At 41.1% G+C, this 20,969-nt stretch overlaps 1 protein-coding gene across 1 annotated transcript; it reads left to right on the top strand.

Annotated features, from left to right (window-relative positions):
* The first annotated feature begins 15,347 nt into the window (after positions 1-15,347).
* LOC121558132 (heavy metal-binding protein HIP-like) lies at positions 15,348-17,550 on the top strand. The gene is made up of 6 exons (XM_041871608.2): positions 15,348-15,822; positions 15,909-15,971; positions 16,226-16,267; positions 16,551-16,613; positions 16,885-17,013; positions 17,234-17,550. The coding sequence occupies exons 1-6, from the start codon at positions 15,495-15,497 to the stop codon at positions 17,518-17,520; spliced, it is 912 nt and encodes a 303-aa protein (XP_041727542.1). The 5' UTR covers positions 15,348-15,494; the 3' UTR covers positions 17,521-17,550.
* The last annotated feature ends 3,419 nt before the right edge of the window (positions 17,551-20,969 follow it).

The raw sequence follows: 20,969 nt of genomic DNA, 5'->3' as shown, positions 1-20,969 counted from the left end.
ACCGTTTATGATGCCAAAATAGAAAATGTTTTCAGTAATTGTTTTCAGTATCCTAATTTTGATTTTGTTTGGTGTTTTCCGATTGTTTCAGTGCATGCATTCAACCAGCTTTGGACAAAGGACTTCCACAGGGCTGCCATCTGTGTGTGTGGTCCTCTGTAGCTCAATTGGTAGAGCATGGCGCTTGTAACGCCATGGTAGTGGGTTCGATCCCCGGGACAACCCATACGTAAAAATGTATGCACACATGACTGTAAGTCGCTTTGGATAAAAGCGTCTGCTAAATGGCATATTATTATCTCCAAAGTTCACTCAAAAAGGCAATAGTTCTGAACTGGGTCTGATTTTGTTTTTGTTACTTTAATTATTTATATTTTGTTACTTATCTTTTAAATGTCCATTGGTTGCAAGCTATTGCTCAGTTATCACTTGGCTTATGTACATTCTGTAGTTGCCCCTGTAAACATCTAAGGTCAACATCCCTATAGTTCTCTCAGGTAAATGTTGTAGCTACATCATTTATTTTAATTTGTTATTCTGTCTCGGAGCTCTCAGACAATTGCTTCGACCTCATGGCTTGGTTTTTACTCTGACATGCAATGTCAACTGTGGGACCTTATATAGACAGGTGTGTGCCTTTCCAAATCATGTCCAATCAAGTGAATTTACCACAGTTGGACTCCAATCAAGTTGTAGAAACATCTCAAGGATGATCAATGGAAACAGGATGCACCGGAGCTCAATTTCAAGTCTCATAGTAAAGGGTCTGAATACTTATGTAAATAAGTTTTTATTTTATTTTATTTTTTTATACATTTGCAAAAGATGTCTAAAAACCTGTTTTTGCTTTGTCATTATGGGGTATTGTGTGTAGATTAATGAGCAAAACCATTTAAAAAAAATCCATTTTAGAATAAGGCTGTAACATAACAAAATGTGGGAAAAGTCAAGGGGTCTGAATACTTTCCGAATACACTGTATTTGTATCTGTTATTGAATACATGTTTTTTAGTATGTTAACTAAATGTAGTATGTTTAGTCTAGTTTTCTCTGTGAGAAGCAAGTTCATTTAAAGTTATATGTTATTTGGTTTATGTAGATACAACATTTCAATGTTGTCAACACCCAGTAACCAAAAACCTGTTCTAATTAGCATAGTCATACAGAGTTTGCAGCAAATTTGCAGCAAACAGTAGAATGTTCGCCACATGTTTCCCAGAATTGTTTGCCACAAGTTCACAAGTCGCTGCAAATTTGCCACAACAGTTTGCCACAAAACTCATTTGCATGTGAAAATAGTTTTTGTGGCAAATTGGCCAAAGGTTTGCCACAACTGTTTGCCAGAAGCCTGTTTTTTCGGTAAGGAAAATCACGTTTTTCACACCATGGAGTCAGAAAATGGTGCTTGGGACACTGGACAGAGCAGTCAAGGTTTTCCAATCTGTGGGCTGAAATTGGAAATGAAGGTCAGACAGTCCCCATTCTGATGTCAATAAAAGTCAGCTTCCCTCCATTGCTCCACTTCGCTGACCATGTATTACTTCCTGTCTGTTCTGTTCAAGTTGGTGCTAACTGATATTGTAGCTGTAGCCACCATGCCACAGAATTTGACTGTATGCTGTGCAAAGAGCATGAATGTACATGTATGTAGAGGTGATAGTGTTTTGAACACTATTCAGAATAAACTGCAGCCTAAAAAGTGCTGTATGCCCATAAACAGTTACGGTGTCCATATTAGGAATGTGTTTACGCACATAACTGCTTTTGTGTCTTTACCTACACAATATACTACAAAGTACTTTATGTCAATAGTAACCATATGTTACGGTGTCCATTTTAGGACAGCTTGCAGTGTATTCTGCACAAAACTGTTTGCATCTTCTATTTTAAAGATCACGTTGTTCTTGTCTGTACTTCAATGAGCTTTTTCATCTTCTTCTTTTTAACCCAGAGTGACCTCCACAATCCGATGGCCAAAGTGCCTTAACAAAATACTGTTGCCATTCTCTGAGCAGTAAGAGAACGCTGATAGCTACGTGGATCCAGATCATATAATATGATTTATGGTAAGAGTGAATTATGGAAACACTGACCTTCCCTTTACATTCCATCAAACTGATAACTGGTCAGTAAGCTGCAGTTGGGACCCGCTCCAGAGAAAAGCACCATGTCAGGCTTGTTTACATGCAATGATACAGCTAGATGGCAAACAGTAGATCCATATCGGATATGGCTTTGATATATGAATAGGAGTCACAACTACTGTATGTAGCCTATTCATGGGATTATATCTGTTATGAATACTCTGAAGTACACTGTCTAACTAATTATCCTATCATATCATATCACATATTTCACATGACTGTTTAAGTATTTTGTTCTGCATGGAAAATATAAGACATTTCTCTTAAATGCTACATTATGGAAATAAGAAGAAAAAAAATCGTCCCTTTTCTAACAAGATGTGATGATGAGCCCACCTTTGAGATTTTGTTATATTGAAAAATCTACATCGCCTCCACCTTTGTTTGCACTCTCTATTTGCATATCAAAGAAAACCCATCGGGACCTGCTTTGCATATTTACATCTGATTAGAAACTTTAAATGAATATGTCAGTAACGGTCGAGTTTTCATTTCTGACTGTGTGAGGACTACCTAGCTTGTATAATTAGTGGCAGCATGTGTAGTATAGCGAGAAACAAAACAAAATGATATAAAACAACATTTCATATTGCCTTTCATTAGGCATGTTCAAAGAGTTGAACCTAACCTCGCACCTCGAAGCCTGCTCAATGATAAGTCCCTCAGAACGATAAAGATAAAAATATGTATGAATGTTTTTGGTAATATTCCTTAACAATGACATTAAGGTCTTCCAAATTCCAACAGTCTGTTTCTGAAGGGAATTTTTGTGGAATAGTTTGAAAGGAGAGTGGTAGGGTTCAGGGTCACTTCGTTATATGACAAAAACAATCTGTCTATAACTGTCTTACAGTTCAAAGTCACAATAGGGTAAAGTGATATTCTATCTTCTCACTTGACAGCAGAAATGTCTCTGGTTGACATGTTGTTCTTCTAATTCTGGGACTGGGGGTGTGATCTGAAACAAAAAAAAATGGAACATGATTTTGTGTCTGTTTTTTCACTTATGGGAATGATGACAGAAGCTAAAATAAAAAAATAAGTTAAAACCCCATGCATCTGTCACACGTGACTAAAAGCATAGGCCTGTCAGTGAGGCCTATATCAAGAAATAAAACACTATGAACCCTATATCTCAACTTTTCCAATTGAAAACTTTGACAAGACGAGCGATGCTGCGGCTGCGCACTGCACAGACAGTGTCTAAAATATGAACTAACTACGTGATTATTAATTGGGTTCGTTCTATGATTCTGTATTCCGCGCTGCATATCGTCGCCGGGCCTCAGCGGGATCATGTCTGCCCCGCGCTGTGTCGGGGGGGAAGAGAGTCTGGAAGGCTCAGCCATTTAGAGTGTGTCTCAACGTGTACGCATCAGCATACCAATGAGCGGGGTTAAGAAGGCACGGCTCCTCACGGAGACTAGCGCTCGCTCTCCCCCTTCTGCCGCCTGGATCCGCCGCGTCTCCATGGACTTATTTCTAAAACCACCTCCTAATGTGGGCTTATGTCAATCACCTCAACAGACAGGGAGGTCTCCACTGATATGAAATAGTCATACATTTAGAAACCAAAGGAGGACGGCAGGACACCGCTATCTCCAAGTTCTCAAGTATTCAAATGCAATTCAATTTACTGTAGTATGGATACTTAGAAAAAGTTAATTATGTATAAAAAATAGCAGGTTCTTACATGATATGAGTAGGCATATGAGTAGCAGCTGGAGACATTTCCTTTATTTGAGCAAACATCTCTATTTTGGTGACAAAGGGCAAAATGTGTATCCTTAAGAATTCAAATGCTTTTCACATAGACATCCTTTTTTGTTTGTTTGTTTGTTTTTGATATGTGTCAAAATGTGCAGGAAAACAATTCCAGAGCATCTTTTCTCTTACACAAATGGACAGGTGCGAAATCTTTGATCTTTATATGACATTCTTATATGGCAACTTCACTTGACGGTTGTGACACTGAATGGAAAACAAAAATTATTGCCGCAGAATTGGATGCATTTGTAAAGTGTTGGGATGCATTTAGCTAGAAACATGTCAGGGGATGCATACATCTTCGGTACGTTGAAGTTTAGGAGATGCGAGGATGCTGCCAAAGAAGAGACAGGTTATTTCACCTGGTGCATATTATCTCATGACAGGAAGTGAGTGACATAAAAGCATTTACCAGTAAGCATGTTATCCTTTTGCTTTCCAGTATTATGATACATTAAAACTGTCCCCTTTACCACATTTCATTTGTTGAAATGTATTTTCTTTGTCATTGTCGTCGAGCAAAAGCCTTCAACACCTACATGATGCGACAATCATAAAATGTTCTAAGGATGTCAATTCAATGAGTATCTTCCATCATTCCCTGAGTCTGGACTATTTGACGACTGTGTTTGAAAAGCACAAATAGGACACACAATGCCACAGAGGATACTGTCCATACGCTACCTCGATTACTGCACCTCTACCTCCACTGATCCATTCTCCACCAGGGTCACAGCACATTGGGGCTTCTTTCACTCAGGTTAGACTATGCTACATACTGGGCCTGGGCCACAATGGAGACAACGCAGGATACCAAGGAGAGATGGGGAAGCCACGGGGAGGCTAGGCGGATTTGATTTATCCTCCCATCAGTGACCTCTTTTCTAGTTAGTGTTTTATTGACTGGCGATGTTGAGCGAGAGAGAAAGAAAGAGAGAGTGAAAAAGTGAAAAAGAGAAAGAGTGTGTGTTTGTGGGGGGGTGAGAGAGAGAGAGGAAGAGATGGGGGTAGAAAGTCTGTCCTGATAATCCTCAGAGCTTTGGTGAAAAGTGATCACTTTGTCCTTTTTCTTTCTCTACATGTTGCTATGAGCCGTCTGGTCAGAGGTAAACTCATTGTTAAACTCCTAGACCAAAGCCATTGGGGGGAGGTAAGCCATGGATAACACCATTTTTAGACCAGACACGTTATAGATTCAGTCAGTCTTTCAACAATGATAAAAAATGTATTTCTCTTGGTAATTCCATTATCAGTGCTCGCATAATTGCGTTCTCATGTTACAAATAGATAAATAGAATGGAAACACACTGAGTATACCAAACATTAGGAACACATGAGGGAAACCTCCTTTGAGATTACAACATACTGTAAATGTAGGATCATATTGTGTCTGTTATATACACTGAGTGTACAAAACATGTACAAAACATTAAGAACACCTTCCTACTATTGAGTTGCACCCTCCCCCCTACAAGGTGTCGAAAGCGTTCCACCCTCTGAATGGCACGCTTAAAAATCCTTCTTTAACCTGTTTCCTCCCCTTCATCTACACTGATTGAAGTGGATTTAACAAGTGACATCAATAAGGGATCATAGCTTTCACCTGGATTTCACCTGTCAGTCTATGTCATGGAGAGAGCAGGTGTTCTTAATGTTTTGTATGTTCAGGCCGTCCCTCAAAACAAAACAAACCTCCAATCCTTTTAAAAACGTAACATTACTTTAGCCATTGGCACATACTGTAGGCTACCTTGCCTATTGCATTGAGAGAGAAAAAAATTGAATTTCAGGATTTAAACATATTGAAAACTAAATAAAGAAAGAGATGCTTCCTCAAGTCTATGATCGTATGATATGAACCTGAGAGGAGGTGCTATGTTCCTACGCAGCCCTTTGGAAAGGTGTCCGGTGTCATTACTGTGAAAAGCCTGAGTCCTGAGTGTGACTTAAAAATTAATGAGAGAAGAAATCTGACTTTTAGTCCATGTAAAAATGTCATTAAATTTTATTATTCAGTTGTCACTGTGGCTCTGAATTAATAACACCCAGGCATCATGCCTTGAATTAATATTGTTCACCTTTTTTTTTCAGAACCACCAAAGAACCAGGTTGAATAGTGGTGGTTGCGGACATACTGTCTATAAAATGGTACATTCCCAAATTACATGAAATACTCAATCCATGAATGTTTGTTACAACACATCAACAATTCCATAGATAGCCCATACAGTACATACTGTAGCTAAAACTACAATACCCAATACACCTTGGATATCACCTAGCCTTGGAACCTTAAACCAGTTACGTCGAAAAGGAGCTTTAGGCTTGCCTTGAAAGTAGATTGTGTAAGCATATTGGAAGCACAATAACATATGGAACAGAGGAGAGAACAAACGACGACAACGTGGTATACAAGCACTAACCTGAATCGTGACAGAGCATAAGGAATACCTCTGAAATAACCTGGAACAACAGCTACAATAAATTATACATTAGATAACAATAACGTGAACACAGGACAGTGAGGATCAAGTCTTCCTCAGTGTGACTGACACACTATTGAACTGAGGTTGTATGTGTGCTCTCAGACTGTGTTCGCCCACTGAGCCTATGCATTAACTCAGGGAGAAAACACAAGTCTATCACCACTCATTGAGTAGCAAGATACTGTATATACATTACCAGTCAAAAGTTTGGACACACCTACTCATTGAAGGGTTTTTCTTTATTTTTACTGTTTTCTACATTGCAGAATAATAGTGAAGACATCAAAACTATGAAATAACACATATGGAATCATGTAGTAACCATTTTTTTTTTTGATTCTTCAAATAGCCACCCTTTGCCTTGATGACAGCTTTGCACACTCTTGCCATTCTCTCAACCAGCTTCACCTGGAATATTTTTCCAACAGTCTTGAAGGAGTTCCCACATATGCTGAGCACTTGTTGGCTGCTTTTCCTTCACTCTGCCATCCGACTCATCCCAAAACATCTCAGTTGGGTTGAGGTCAGGGGATTGTGGAGGCCAGGTCATAAAATTTTTACATTTACGTCATTTAGCAGACACTCTTATCCAGAGCGACTTACCGTTAGTGAGTGCATACATTTTTCATAATGGCCCCTGTGGGAATCGAACTCACAACCCTGGCGTTGCAAGCACCATGCTCTACCAACTGATGCAGCACTCCATCACTCTCCTTCTTGGTAAAATAGCCCTTACACAGCCTGGAGGTGTGTTGGGTCATTGTCCTGTTGAAAAACAAATGATAGTCCCACTAAGCCCAAACCAGATGGGATGGCGTATCACTGCAGAATGCTGTGGTAGCCATGCAGGTTAAGTGTGCCTTGAATTCTAAATAAATCACAGACAGTGTCACCAGCAAAGCACCCCCACACCATAACACCTCCTCCTCCATGCTTTACGGTGGGAGTTACACATGCAGAGATCGTCTGTTCACCCACACCGCATCTCACAAAGACACGGCGGTTGGAACCAAACATCTCAAATTTGGACTCCAAACCAAAGGACACATTTCCACCGGTCTAATGTCCATTGCTCGTGTTTCTTGGCCCAAGCAGGTCTCTTCTTCTTATTGATGTCCTGTAGTAGTGGTTTATTTGCAGCAATTCAACCATGAAGGCCTGATTCACACAGTCCCCTCTGAACAGTTGATGTTGAGATGTGTCTGTGACTTGAACTCTGTGAAGCATTTATTTGGGCTGCAATCTCTGAGGCTGGTAACTCTAATGAACTTATCCTCTGCAGCAGAGGTAACTCTGGGTCTTCCTTTCCTGTGGCGGTCCTCATGAGAGCCAGTTTCATATTATATCCCTTGATGGTTATTGAGACTGCACTTGAAGAAACGTTCAAAGTTCTTGAAATGTTCCGGAATGACTGACCTTCATGTCTTAAAGTAATGATGGACTGTCGTTTCTCTTTGCTTATTTGAGCTGTTCTTGCCATAATATGGACTTGGTCTTTTACCAAATAGGGCTAATGGAAAAAGACCGGTCTCCACACACACACACACACACACACACACATCCTCCGCCACTAACTACACCCTCAAAGAGCAAGGCATCGAGATGAAAGATACAACGAGTGCCTATCTGCACAATGAAATGCATGCACTAAGATAATAAAGACTGACACCGTTCAAAGCTAAGTTCAAAGCTACATGCTGCCTGCTTCTCACACCCTCTGGCCAGTGCATTCTGATCATCAATAGGACTGTAATGTTGTTTTGTCACACCTGCCCTGTCTCTTGTGTGACTCCATCCCAGAGCACATCTAGATGGAGAGAGGCCTGATGCAATTACCCTGTCTTATAACAAGGGCCATGGTGAGGAATTTGGCTATACAACAGGCTGAAACCAGGACAAGGTCTTGAGGTATGTTTCAGTTTTAGCCTTGAGAGAGAAAGCCTTGCAGTGAAGCAAGGTAAACAACTAACATGTTTGCAGTCTGAAAAATAGAGGCGATGGCTGTGCTTCAACCATATTGTAATTCTAAAGAAGGAAGTGAAAAGGTGAAAGGGTTTTCATGGCAGCTCCACGTTTTCACTCTTTATTTCCCAGAAACGAATGTGTGTAGGTTGGTTAATGGTTTATCTTCAAATGGAAGGAGTGAGTAGGTTAGTCTAAAGGGTCTAAAGGCTGTAATCTGTTGTGCTTCTTCTTTAATGAATAAGTTGGCATGCATTCTTCCATACATCTTTCAGACCAAGGACACCCTTTTGGTAAGCATCACAAGGTCTGGCCAAAGAGAGACTCCTAAAGCAAGGGGTTATTGTGCCTCAACTTGTTTAGGATTGAAGGATGTGTAGCAACCGACAGCCCAGGTATACCAAGGCCAAATGCAGCACATAGAATACACACATCTGTACATACAATACAAAAACCCCATAAAGTAGCATTGTACATATTCACTCCAAGAGGCTCTCAAACACACTTCAATAAAATACATTGGATTATTGCTTTTTAACAGTGGGGGAAATGTGTAACACTTTACTTAAAGCAGACATGTATAATGCTTTGTAACTTGTTATAAGCATTCTTTATGATTATATTTTTTACAAGGCTTATAACATGTCTTTCTATGGAGCAAATCTTCAACTGACCAAAGTTTTAAATGTTTTATTATCTCATAACACAATCATAATACTTCTAATTGAGCTGCTAGGCTCAACAGATTTTCAGGCAATTTTTGGGGGGCGGTTTGTTATGCTTCCTGCCTGCCTGCCTGCCTGCCTGCCTGCCTGCCTGCCTGCCTGCCTGCCTGCCTGCCTGCCTGCCTGCCTGCCTGCCTGCGCTGCCTGCGCTGCCTGCACTGCCTGTGCTCCGTGCAGAGTGACATTGAGCCTCACCCTTTCAGGGATCTCTCGTGTTTCACTCCAGTGCACATTTCACTGGCCTCTTCACTCCTCCGTCAGACAATGAGCTTTTTACTGCATATATTATCCCTGTTGTTGTTATGATTGTTGATCTGTTTTTTTTTGTATCGAAGAAAAGGAAATGAATTATTAATAGTGGCAGTCAGATATTTATAAGATGTTTTGTATTTGGGATATTTTACCTATCGTCCATCATTTCTGTCAATGGTAAGGATGAAATGGAATGATGAAGTTTTTCATTCAGTTGTCAAATGTAAAATACGTTATTGGAGTGTTTTCTCTGGCGAGCATAATTGTGTTGCTTAGAATATGGTTACAAAATATTGATGTGATATTATAATAGGAATTTTCAGGTGAAGAAAAAGGACGGCAGTCATAGGTAAAGTCATAGGAATATGAACTTTAGCCATCTTAAATTCCCCTATTAGGATTTGTAATTTGCACAGTGACATAGCACAATTTGTGTTTGCTGCTACTCTTCAATTTGGCTTTTATTTATCAGATGAATGAAATTGATAGCAACAAAATGTTGAAAAAATAAACACTAACTACACATCTAATGTAATATCATCAATAAAGTAAATATCATTCCATCAAATCGCCGTTAACATGTTTTAATTTAGTCTACTCCAGCAATAATAAAACCGTTTTCACCAACATCTTCTTAGCACTGAGTGTTGAGGACACAGATACTGACAATCATCAATAAGATACTAAACATTGATGAAGATATCCAACTGTGCTGTCATGATTATGAGGTTCTATCCTTTATATCCCAGTCAACAATCCCTTGAGTGGTGTTACACAGCCCTGACTCTTAAATAGTGATGACTGTGCCCCCTACTGGTTATAGAATAATACTGCACTATCATTTAGGACTGATGTCGGACTCGGTATCTAACATACAGTTTAGACAGAATGATTAACACAGACAATATGTTTATGAATAATTCCACTATAATGACTCCAAGTATACAGTTAGTGACATGTCAAATGACTTTATGCGTGAAACCAGGATGGATTGCATAATTTCCTCATCTGACCATCTACATAATCTGACCATTTTAGAGGCCAGTATTAAATCAAAGCAAAGGCCAGTGAAAAATGCATAGGGGCAATTGTATCAATTGTCAGCGGATTGAATTTGGAGAATTTGACACAAAGCATTTGTCACAAAACTATATTTTTCACTCAGAGAGTCTCTGAGACAGGGGCAAAATGAAGAAAAAGACAGGAGGAAACGGCTTGTCCCGATCTATCAAACCGTATTGTCTGGTTGTTATATAATGATTATTGGTTGTAGGGGCACTAAGCAGATAACCATCATTCTATATATCAAGGTTGTGCTTGGGTTGGTGGTTACTGTCAGCTCTGGTTTGTAATGTCATCTATACACATGAAACAAGTGAACGTGATTTAGAAACATACTTTCTCTTTGCCAGACCACTTGTCCACTATGCTCAGATCAACCACAGAAAATATAAAAATGTGAAAAGACAAAATATGGAAAATTCAATTCATTAAACATACCAAACATCCACATATTTGATATGTATAAAATAATATAATTGTTGAAACTTATGATGCAGGCATTGATTTGTGCAGAACCTCAGACGCATTTAAATAAGAAAATACCTGAAATTATTACTTATATTATTTGTGTTGAATCAAAATAAATTAGAAAAGTGTTTATACAAACAGTAACCTTGTTCAGTAGCCTTGTTCAGTAATGTTGTTCAGAAGCCTTGTTCAATAGCCTTGTTCAGTAACCTTGTTCAGTAACCTTATTCAGTATCCTTGTTCAATAGCCTTGTTCAGTAACCTTGTTCAGTAGCCTTGTTCAGTAGCCTTGTTCAGTAGCCTTGTTCAGTAGCCTTGTTCAGTAACCTTGTTCAGTAGCCTTGTTCAGTAACCTTGTTCAGTAACCTTATTCAGTATCTTGTTCAATGGCCTTGTTTAGTAACCTTATTCAGTATCCTTGTTCAATGGCCTTGTTCAGTAACCTTGTTCAGTAATGTTGTTCAGTAGCCTTGTTCAGTAGCCTTGTTCAGTAGCCTTGTTCAGTAGCCTTGTTCAGTAGCCTTGTTCAGTAGCCTTGATCAGTAGCCTTTTTCAGTAGCCTTGTTCAGTAGCCTTGTTCAGTAGCCTTGTTCAGTAACCTTGTTCAGTAACCTTATTCAGTATCTTGTTCAATGGCCTTGTTTAGTAACCTTATTCAGTATCCTTGTTCAATGGCCTTGTTCAGTAACCTTGTTCAGTAGCCTTGTTCAGTAACCTTGTTCAATAGCCTTGTTCAGTAGCCTTGTTCAGTAGCCTTGTTCAGTAGCCTTGTTCAGTAACCTTGTTCAGTAATGTTGTTCAGTAGCCTTGTTCAGTAGCCTTGTTCAGTAACCTTGTTCAGTAGCCTTGTTCAGTAGCCTTGTTCAGCAACCTTGTTCAGTAATGTTGTTCAGTAGCCTTGTTCAGTAGCCTTGTTCAATAGCCTTGTTCAGTAGCCTTGTTCAGTAACCTTGTTCAGTAGCCTTGTTCAGTAACCTTGTTCAGTAACGTTGTTCAGTAACCTTGTTCAGTAGCCTTGTTCAGTAACCTTGTTCAGTAACGTTGTTCAGTAGCCTTGTTCAGTAGCCTTGTTCAGTAACCTTGTTCAGTAATATTGTTCAGTAGCCTTGTTCAGTAGCCTTGTTCAGTAACCTTGTTCAGTAGCCTTGTTCAGTATCCTTGTTCAGTAACCTTGTTCAGTAACCTTGTTCAGTAGCCTTGTTCAGTAGCCTTGTTCAGTAACCTTGTTCAATAGCCTTGTTCAGTAGCCTTGTTCAGTAACCTTGTTCAGTAGCCTTGTTCTGTAACCTTGTTCAGTAACGTTGTTCAGTAGCCTTGTTCAGTAGCCTTGTTCGGTAACCTTGTTCAGTATCCTTGTTCAATGGTCTTGTTCAGTAGCCTTGTTCAGTAGCCTTGTTCAGTAGCCTTGTTCAGTAGCCTTGTTCAGTAATCTTGTTCAGTTGCCTTGTTCAGTAACCTTGTTCAGTAGCCTTGTTCATTTGCAACATTTACATTTATCTCACTATAGCCAACTGGTATATATAAAACATATCTAAAAAATCATGCCATTAGTACTCGCCTGATTAAAATATCTATTTGAATGACCTTGAATAATAATACTGATGCAATTACTGAAAAAATGCTACTGTGCATATCTGTAATTACATTTTTTGCTTACAACATACAGTGGGGAAAAAAAGTATTTAGTCAGCCACCAATTGTGCATGTTCTCCCACTTAAAAAGATGAGAGAGGCCTGTAATTTTCATCATAGGTACACGTCAACTATGACAGACAAATTGAGGAGAAAAAAAATCCAGAAAATCACATTGTAGGATTTTTTATGAATTTATGGTGGAAAATAAGTATTTGGTCACCTACAAACAAGCAAGATTTCTGGCTCTCACAGACCTGTAACTTCTTCTTTAAGAGGCTCCTCTGTCCTCCACTCGTTACCTGTATTAATGGCACCTGTTTGAACTTGTTATCAGTATAAAAGACACCTGTCCACAACCTCAAACAGTCACACTCCAAACTCCACTATGGCCAAGACCAAAGAGCTGTCAAAGGACACCAGAAACAAAATTGTAGACCTGCACCAGGCTGGGAAGACTGAATCTGCAATAGGTAAGCAGCTTGGTTTGAAGAAATCAACTGTGGGAGCAATTATTAGGAAATGGAAGACATACAAGACCACTGATAATCTTCCCTCGATCTGGGGCTCCACGCAAGATCTCACCCCGTGGGGTCAAAATGATCACAAGAATGGTGAGCAAAAAGTCCCAGAACCACACGGGGGGACCTAGTGAATGACCTGCAGAGAGCTGGGACCAAAGTAACAAAGCCTACCATCAGTAACACACTACGCCGCCAGGGACTCAAATCCTGCAGTGCAAGACGTGTCCCCCTGCTTAAGCCAGTGCATGTCCAGGCCCGTCTCAAGTTTGCTAGAGTGCATTTGGATGATCCAGAAGAGGATTGGGAGAATGTCATATGGTCAGATGAAACCAAAATATAACTTTTTTGGTAAAAACTCAACTCGTCGTGTTTGGAGGACATAGAATGCTGAGTTGCATCCAAAGAACACCATACCTACTGTGAAGCATGGGGGGTGGAAACATCATGCTTTGGGGCTGTTTTTCTGCAAAGGGACCAGGACGACTGATCCGTGTAAAGGAAAGAATGAATGGGGCCATGTATCGTGAGATTTTGAGTGAAAACCTCCTTCCATCAGCAAGGGCATTGAAGATGAAACGTGGCTGGGCCTTTCAGCATGACAATGATCCCAAACACACCGCCCGGGCAACAAAGGAGTGGCTTCGTAAGAAGCATTTCAAGGTCCTGGAGTGGCCTAGCCAGTCTCCAGATCTCAACCCCATAGAAAATCTTTGGAGGGAGTTGAAAGTCCGTGTTGCCCAGCGACAGCCCCAAAACATCACTGCTCTAGAGGAGATCTGCATGGAGGAATGGGCCAAAATACCAGCAACAGTGTGTGAAAACCTTGTGAAGACTTACAGAAAACGTTTGACCTGTGTCATTGGCAACAAAGGGTATATAACAAAGTATTGAGAAACTTTTGTTATTGACCAAATACTTATTTTCCACCATAATTTGCAAATAAATAAATTAAAAAATCCTACAATGTGATTTTCTGGGATTTTTTTTTCTCATTTTGTCTGTCATAGTTGACGTGTACCTATGATGAAAATTACAGGCCTCTCTCATCTTTTTAAGTGGGAGAACTTGCACAATTGGTGGCTGACTAAATACTTTTTTCCCCCATTGTACATACACACATGCTCTCTCTCTCTCTCTGTCTCTTGCTCTCTCTCTTTTACAGTTTTATAGCTGGCATCAATCTGACACAACTCAAATAAATGGTCATCTTGAATACAAGCACATCTCTCTTGCTCTGTCTTTGTTTGCCCTGGCTATTTGCCACATCATAAAAACCAAAACCAGTATCATATCCCTAACATTTAACCAGGTTACCACACATATCCTCATACAAAAAGCACCACTACAAGACTCTGACAATATCAATTACGTGGAACCCACTGATTTCCTATTCTTCCAGAGGAGATCAGAGGAGATCAGCTGAATACATGTTCCAGGTCAAAGGTCAAACATCGTCTCCCTCGCATTTTTGTTTCCCAACACAACAGCCCCCTCAGGCGCTGCTAACGTTCTCTTTCCTGCATTTCTATCGGACTGTGGGGGGAGGGGGAGGCTGGGCTGTCAGTCCCCAAGTGGAGCTGTAGAGTACTGTTCAGCTCCTCTCCCCCACCAGCTAGTCAGTCAGTGTGTCCAGGAGAACAACGCTTTGGGTTATTCATCGATTGCCTATTTCAATCCTAGCGAAAGCTACTCCGTGAACACACACACACACACACACACACACACACACACACCAGCACACACATGTACGAACGAGTGGACACACACACACACGCACACTCCAACCGCAAGCACCCCTATAGGCTTACTTATGATGATCATATCATCCTACTACTACAGTATGTATACCAGCCGTGAGGCTCCTTGTAAAACCTCCGAAATCTATACATTTAATGGTTGAATAAATAGATCAAAACAAATGAACAGATGACTGAATAAATGAATGGGATATACTGATTACTGGTTGTTGTGTGGGCTGCTCAATTGATTTGACAGCATGCAACAGTTTGTGTGTGTGTGTGTGTGTCTGTGTGTGTGTGTGTGTGTGTGTGTGTGTGTGTGTGTGTGTGTGTGTGTGTGTGTGTATTATGTGATTGTGTTACTTGTGAATGTGTAATCTGTTCATCTGGGTGCATTCTAGTGTGTCTACAGCATGCATTAATGCATTGTGTGTGATCCGTCACAGTATCAGTATTATGTAAGTAGATCAACACAAACGTCGACACACTGTACCTTACAGAGATAAAGCAAGACCTTCAACCAAATAACAGGTTCTGTTCCCCCACAACCTTGCAGTGTCTCAGATTAAAAAGGCAGTCAGCTCACCTTGTATTCTTAATCAGGAACCTTGACGTTATTTTGTACACATTACGTCAGAAACATTTGAAACACTTCTCTTGCAGTGGCTCACTACATTTTGGCCTGGAGTAAGCCTCACAGACTGCATTATTTCTGAAGAGTTGTCATTTCAGAATGAGGGGTGTTGTAGCTCTGCTGGGGTTGCTGTTCTGTCTGTCTGGGGCATGGACTCAGGAGGAGAGCGGAGGGGACAGAGAGAGTTTGGTGGAGAGCCACGGGACTGAAGCTACAGAGACTATTAGCAAACAGACGACCGGCCAGATCAACACAACCCCTGATATCTGGGGTGAGGTAGAGGAGCTTAGAGACATGGTGGATAACCTGGGAACCATGGTGGTGGAGCAGAGAGAGAAGCTGAGGAACATGGAGAAAAAGCTGGAAAGAAGGTGGAGAGGAAAGTGGCGGAGAGGAGCTGAGGCCAGACTGGAGAGTGAGAATGCAGGTATTTATGGAATTTGGTTAATTATGAAGTTGTTTCAGCGGAGGATCAACATGTTTTTGAGAATTGTTTTGTTTCCATAAATCCAGCTATGGGGGCCAGACTGAGTGCCATTGAGATGGAGGTGGAAGAGCTGAAGAGAATGAATGCAGGTAATGTAATTTGTCCACCAACATCAGCTGTTTCTCAGAAAAGGTCATAAATAAAACTGTATTTGTAAAATTGTCTATGAAATTGTTTATAGACAGTTTATTTATACTTATTTCTCATATGCACGGGGGGCCAGTATGAAAATGTATGCACTCACTAACTGTAAGTCGCTCTGGATAAGAGCGTCTGCTAAATGACTAAAATGTAAATGTAAATATGAACTCACTTCTCATGACTGTTTCCAATGCTATTTTAGGCCTGGAGGCCAGAGTGACAGACAGTGAGAATGGGAACGCAGGTAAAGGGTTTTTATATATGTGACCGGATTCCAGATCGTAGGCGTTTGTTGCTATTTCCTACTTCACTGAACTTTCATATGCCTTCATTACAAACTTGTATGGGATCTGTTAAATGACGAGCCTAGTTTAGCCAAGGAGAAAGCACTGAGCTATGTGAGAAAGACGATCTTTAAAATTGGACATAAGCTCACCTTCCAGAATTCAGGCATAGTTATGAAACCATGAATCTTAAAACAGGGAGTTTAGGCTTAAGTTTACTAATGTGTCTTTTTGTAATGATAGCCTTAGAGGCCAGACTGAATGCCAGTGAGGGGATGGTGGAGGAGCTGAGGAGAGAGAATGCAGGTAACTATATGGTGCATAGAGGCCTACAATTGCACATGCTTGTAATCTAAGGGAATGGCTGTTGGGCTGTTGGCGAATCAAAACGGTTTTTATTTTTTGCTTCGTGGCCGAATCTGTTTGTAATATGATGAATGTCGCAGATTGCATCTTTGTTTTTCAGTTAAACCTTTTGTTAGGTGATTTTTGTCTTCATCAGGATCATATGATCCATTTTACCATGTTTGTTTTTGTCTTTAATCAATGATTTGAATTCCCTCCTCTGTGTTCATAGACAGACCAAAGGTGGCCTTCTCTGCTGGTTTGACTAATGATGGATATTTAGGACCCTTCAATAGTATCACCACACTAGTCTACAGAAAGGTCATCACCAACATCGGCAAGGCCTACAACCCAAATACAGGTACTGAACACACTAAGACCCCTTTTTCACCTTGTATTCAAATGTGACCTGGGATCAGATCTCTATTCACATTAGACATCTGCTATCAGACAGGTGTAGACATGCATTGTGATTATATCATCTTTATCCCATATAAAAATATGTAGACAACCAGCTATTCCAGCATTGCTAACAGTGTCTGTGTCAGTCCATTGACTTATCTTACTCTCCTCTGATACAGGTGTCTTCACAGCACCAGTGAGAGGACTCTACTACATCAGATTCACTGCCATGGGTCTCAAGGGTCCACAGTCCATAGGTGCCTATATTTACCATAACGACAAGAGTGTTATGTTCAATCACCAGAACAATGACAATGGACATAATAGGTTCTTGTCTAATGCGTTGACTCTAGAGCTGGAGGCCGGGGATGTGGTCTACATGCGTCTCCCAGTAAATCAGGGGCTCTATGATGAAAAGTCAAGTAACTACAACACCTTCAGTGGCTTCCTGCTCTTCCCTATGTGAAGGGAGCACTCTGATGTGAGTTTGAGATCAATAAATGAGCCAGATCATTTGTACCATTGATGTAAAGCGACTCCTTCACTCAATCCATGCTTTTCCTTGTATTTTTGACAGTGAGAATTGCAGAGGCAAAAACAAAGGACATTTAAACCTCACTAGAAAATACGATAATAATAATGATAAAAATGAATTATGTATTTAATTTGACCATTTTAAAAGGTTGTTACATTCATATGTTGACAGACCCCTCTTTGACCAGTAACCAAATCAAAGTGTGAACTAGTAACACCACAATAGTGCTTGACTTAGTAGTGGTGTTGCAGGTACTCTCAGGTTTACATTACACAGGCTGTGTAGCTCCCCACAGCCTCCACATCAACACAAAACAGGCTCTTCATCTTTGTCACCCTTGGTGAACATAACTCAGAGAAAATAGATATTCCGTTTATATATGTTACCCCTTGGCAGCATTATCAGAAAGCACAGAATTGATTTTCACTGCTACGCAGACCATACACAACTTTCCATGTCTGCGTCACCAGAGGATTTGCGCTCCACAGATACATTATCAGACTGTATTGGTGATATAAATACTTGGATGGCTCACAACTTCCTCCAGGTAAATCAAGACAAGACCGAGGTACTTATTATTGGAGCCAATGCACAGAGAGAGAATCTGGCCACACATTTTAATTTACGGGGAATAAAGATACAATATCAGGTAAAAAACCTACGTGTTATTTTAGATTTTGAACTTAATTTCGAATCACACATTAGGAATGTGACCAAAATAGCTTTTTACCACCTGAGGAATATTGCAAAGGTGCGGCCGTTTCTCAGGCTGATACAGAGAGACTCATCCATGCCTTTATTACAAACAGGCTTGACTACTGTAATGCTCTCCTGTCTGGCCTACCCAAGAAAGCCATTGGTCAACTGCAAAACATACAGAATGCTGCAGCACGGGTACTGACCAAGACCAGATGTAGAGCACACATTACACCGGTTTTAAAGTCTCTGCACCGGCTGCCTGTGCGTTTTAGAATTAATTTAAAGATTCTTCTATTGGTTTTCAAGACAATCCACTATTGTGCAGCCCAATACGTGTCAGACATGCTTTAAGTTATGTACCCAGTAGGTCCCTCAGGTCCTCTGGCACGGGCCTTTTAACTATCCCAAAGCCTAGGACCAAGAGGCATGGAGAGGCAGCCTTTAGTTACCATGACCCCAGCCTCTGGAATAGCCTGCCAGAGAACCTGAGGGGGGCCGAAACTGTGGATATATTTTAAAGAGATCTTAAAACACATCTTTTTAGCTTTGCTTTTCCGCAGGGTGCTTTTTAATTGTTCCTTTTTAATTGTTATTCTTTTGTTTTTTATCCTCTTATGTTTGTTGTGTAGTAAATATTTCAGTTTTTATTTATTCATTGTTTTTAATGTATGTTTTTTCCTGTGAAGCACATTGTGTTGCATTCATGTCTGAAATGTGCTGTATAAATAAAGCTTGATTTAATTTGATCTAAAAGGCACTGCTTAATCAAAGGCTTTATTAATTCAATCTCTAATGTGACTGACACAATATGATCCTACATTTACAGTATGTTATAATCTAAAAAGGAGTTTTCCCTCATGCTTTGAACATCTGCATAATCATCTGACAAGATACACTATATATACAAACGTATGTGGACACCCCTTTAAATGAGTGGATTCAGCTATTTCAGCCACACCTGTTGCTGAAAGGTGCATAAAACCGAGCACACAGCCATGCGATCTCCATAGACAAACATTGGCAGTAGAATGGCCTTACTGAAGAGCTCAGTGACTTTCAACGTGGCACCGTCATAGGATGCCACCTTTCCAGCAAGTCAGTTCATCAAATTTCTGCCCTGCTAGAGCTGCCCTGGTCAACTGTAAGTGCTATTCTTGTGAAGTGGAAACGTCTAGGAGCAACAACGGTTCAGCCGCTAAATGGTAGGCCACACAAGCTCACAGAACGGGACCGCCGAGTGCTGAAGAGCTAGCGTGTATAAATCGTCTGTCCTTGGTTGCAACACTCACTACCGAGTTCCAAACTGCCTCTAGAAGCAACATCAACTCAATTACTGTTCGTCGGGAGCTTCATGAAATAGGTTTCAATGGCCGAGCAGCTGTACACAAGCCTAAGATCACCATGCGCAATGACATGTCGGCTGGAGTAGTGTAAAGCATGTCGCCATTGGACTCTGGAGCAGTGGAAACACATTCTCTGGAGAGATGAATCACGCTTCACCATCTGGCAGTCCGACAGACGAATCTGGGTTTGGCAGATGCCAGGAGAACGCTACCTGCCCGAATGCATAGTGCCAACTGTAAGGTTTGGTGAAGGAGGAATAATGGTCTGGGGCTGGTTTTCATGGTTCGGGCTAGGTCCCTTAGTTCCTGTGAAGGGAAATCTTAACGCTACAGCATACAATGACATTCTAAACAATTCTGTGCTTCCAACTTTGTGGCAACAGTTTGGGGAAGGCCCTTTCCTATTTCAGCATGACAATGCCCCTGTGCACAAACAAGTTCTATACAGAAATGGTTTGTCGAGATCGGTGTGGAAGAACTTGACTGGCCTGCACAGAGCCCTGACCTCAACCCCATCGGGATGAATTGGAACGCCGACTGTGAACCAGGCTTAATCGCCCAACATAAGCGCCTGACCTCACTAATGCTCGTGGCTGAATGGAAGCAAGTCCCCGCAGCAATGTTCCAACATCTAGTGGAAAGCCTTCCCAGAAGAGTGGAGGCTGTTATAGCAGCAAAGGGGGGACCAACTCCATATTAATGCCCATGATTTTGGAATGAGATGTTCGACGAGCAGGTGTCCACATACATTTGGTCATGTAGTGTATAACATCATAGCCCACGTTGAAATGCAACCTTTCATCACAAGAAGGAGAATGCCAGAGTTGTCACTTGTACTGGATATCTTTAGGTAGCTTCAGTGTCTGTGTGTGTGTGTGTGTGTGTCTCCTTCTCTCTCCTTTACCTTTGAGACGTGTTCTCCCTTAGGGGCGATAATGGCATTCTCCATGACAACGGCCGCGTGACATCGCCGCTGCCCTTGAGGGCCAGGACGCATCCTCCGGGGGGATCGCCGTGGAAACACGATAGGGTCAGAGGTCACCTCCCATCACCCCCCCCATCCTCTCCTAAGGTGGAGAGAAGGATGAAGCTAGAGGAGAGGAGTGTATCCCAGCACTCGGCCCTGGTCTGGTAGTAAGAGGCTTTAACCACAGGCTGTATCTGCTCTGGCTAGGTCTGACTGTATGTAGGGACGGCTGCTTGCTGGCAGTCTATCTCTCTAAGGCCAAAGCTGAATCAATATACTGTGGATGCACTCAACACCCATGCATACTGTTACACAGTGCAGCCCTCGGGCAGGGGTACAGTATGTCAACAGTACAATATTTAACACTGTCT

Source organism: Coregonus clupeaformis, chromosome 16, assembly GCF_020615455.1.
Source record: "Coregonus clupeaformis isolate EN_2021a chromosome 16, ASM2061545v1, whole genome shotgun sequence".
NCBI lineage: Eukaryota > Metazoa > Chordata > Actinopteri > Salmoniformes > Salmonidae > Coregonus > Coregonus clupeaformis.
The sequence above is the reverse complement of the archived record's forward strand: the minus strand, read 5'-3'. Positions and strand labels throughout refer to the sequence as shown.

Excerpts from the sequence above, each read along its gene's own strand:
- LOC121558132 (XM_041871608.2), top strand. The coding sequence starts at position 15,495 with ATGAGGGGTGTTGTAGCTCTGCTGGGGTTGCTGTTCTGTCTGTCTGGG. Across the intron at positions 16,614-16,884 it reads GCTGAGGAGAGAGAATGCAG|ACAGACCAAAGGTGGCCTTC; the intron begins GTAACTATATGG and ends CTGTGTTCATAG. Across the intron at positions 17,014-17,233 it reads GGCCTACAACCCAAATACAG|GTGTCTTCACAGCACCAGTG; the intron begins GTACTGAACACA and ends CCTCTGATACAG.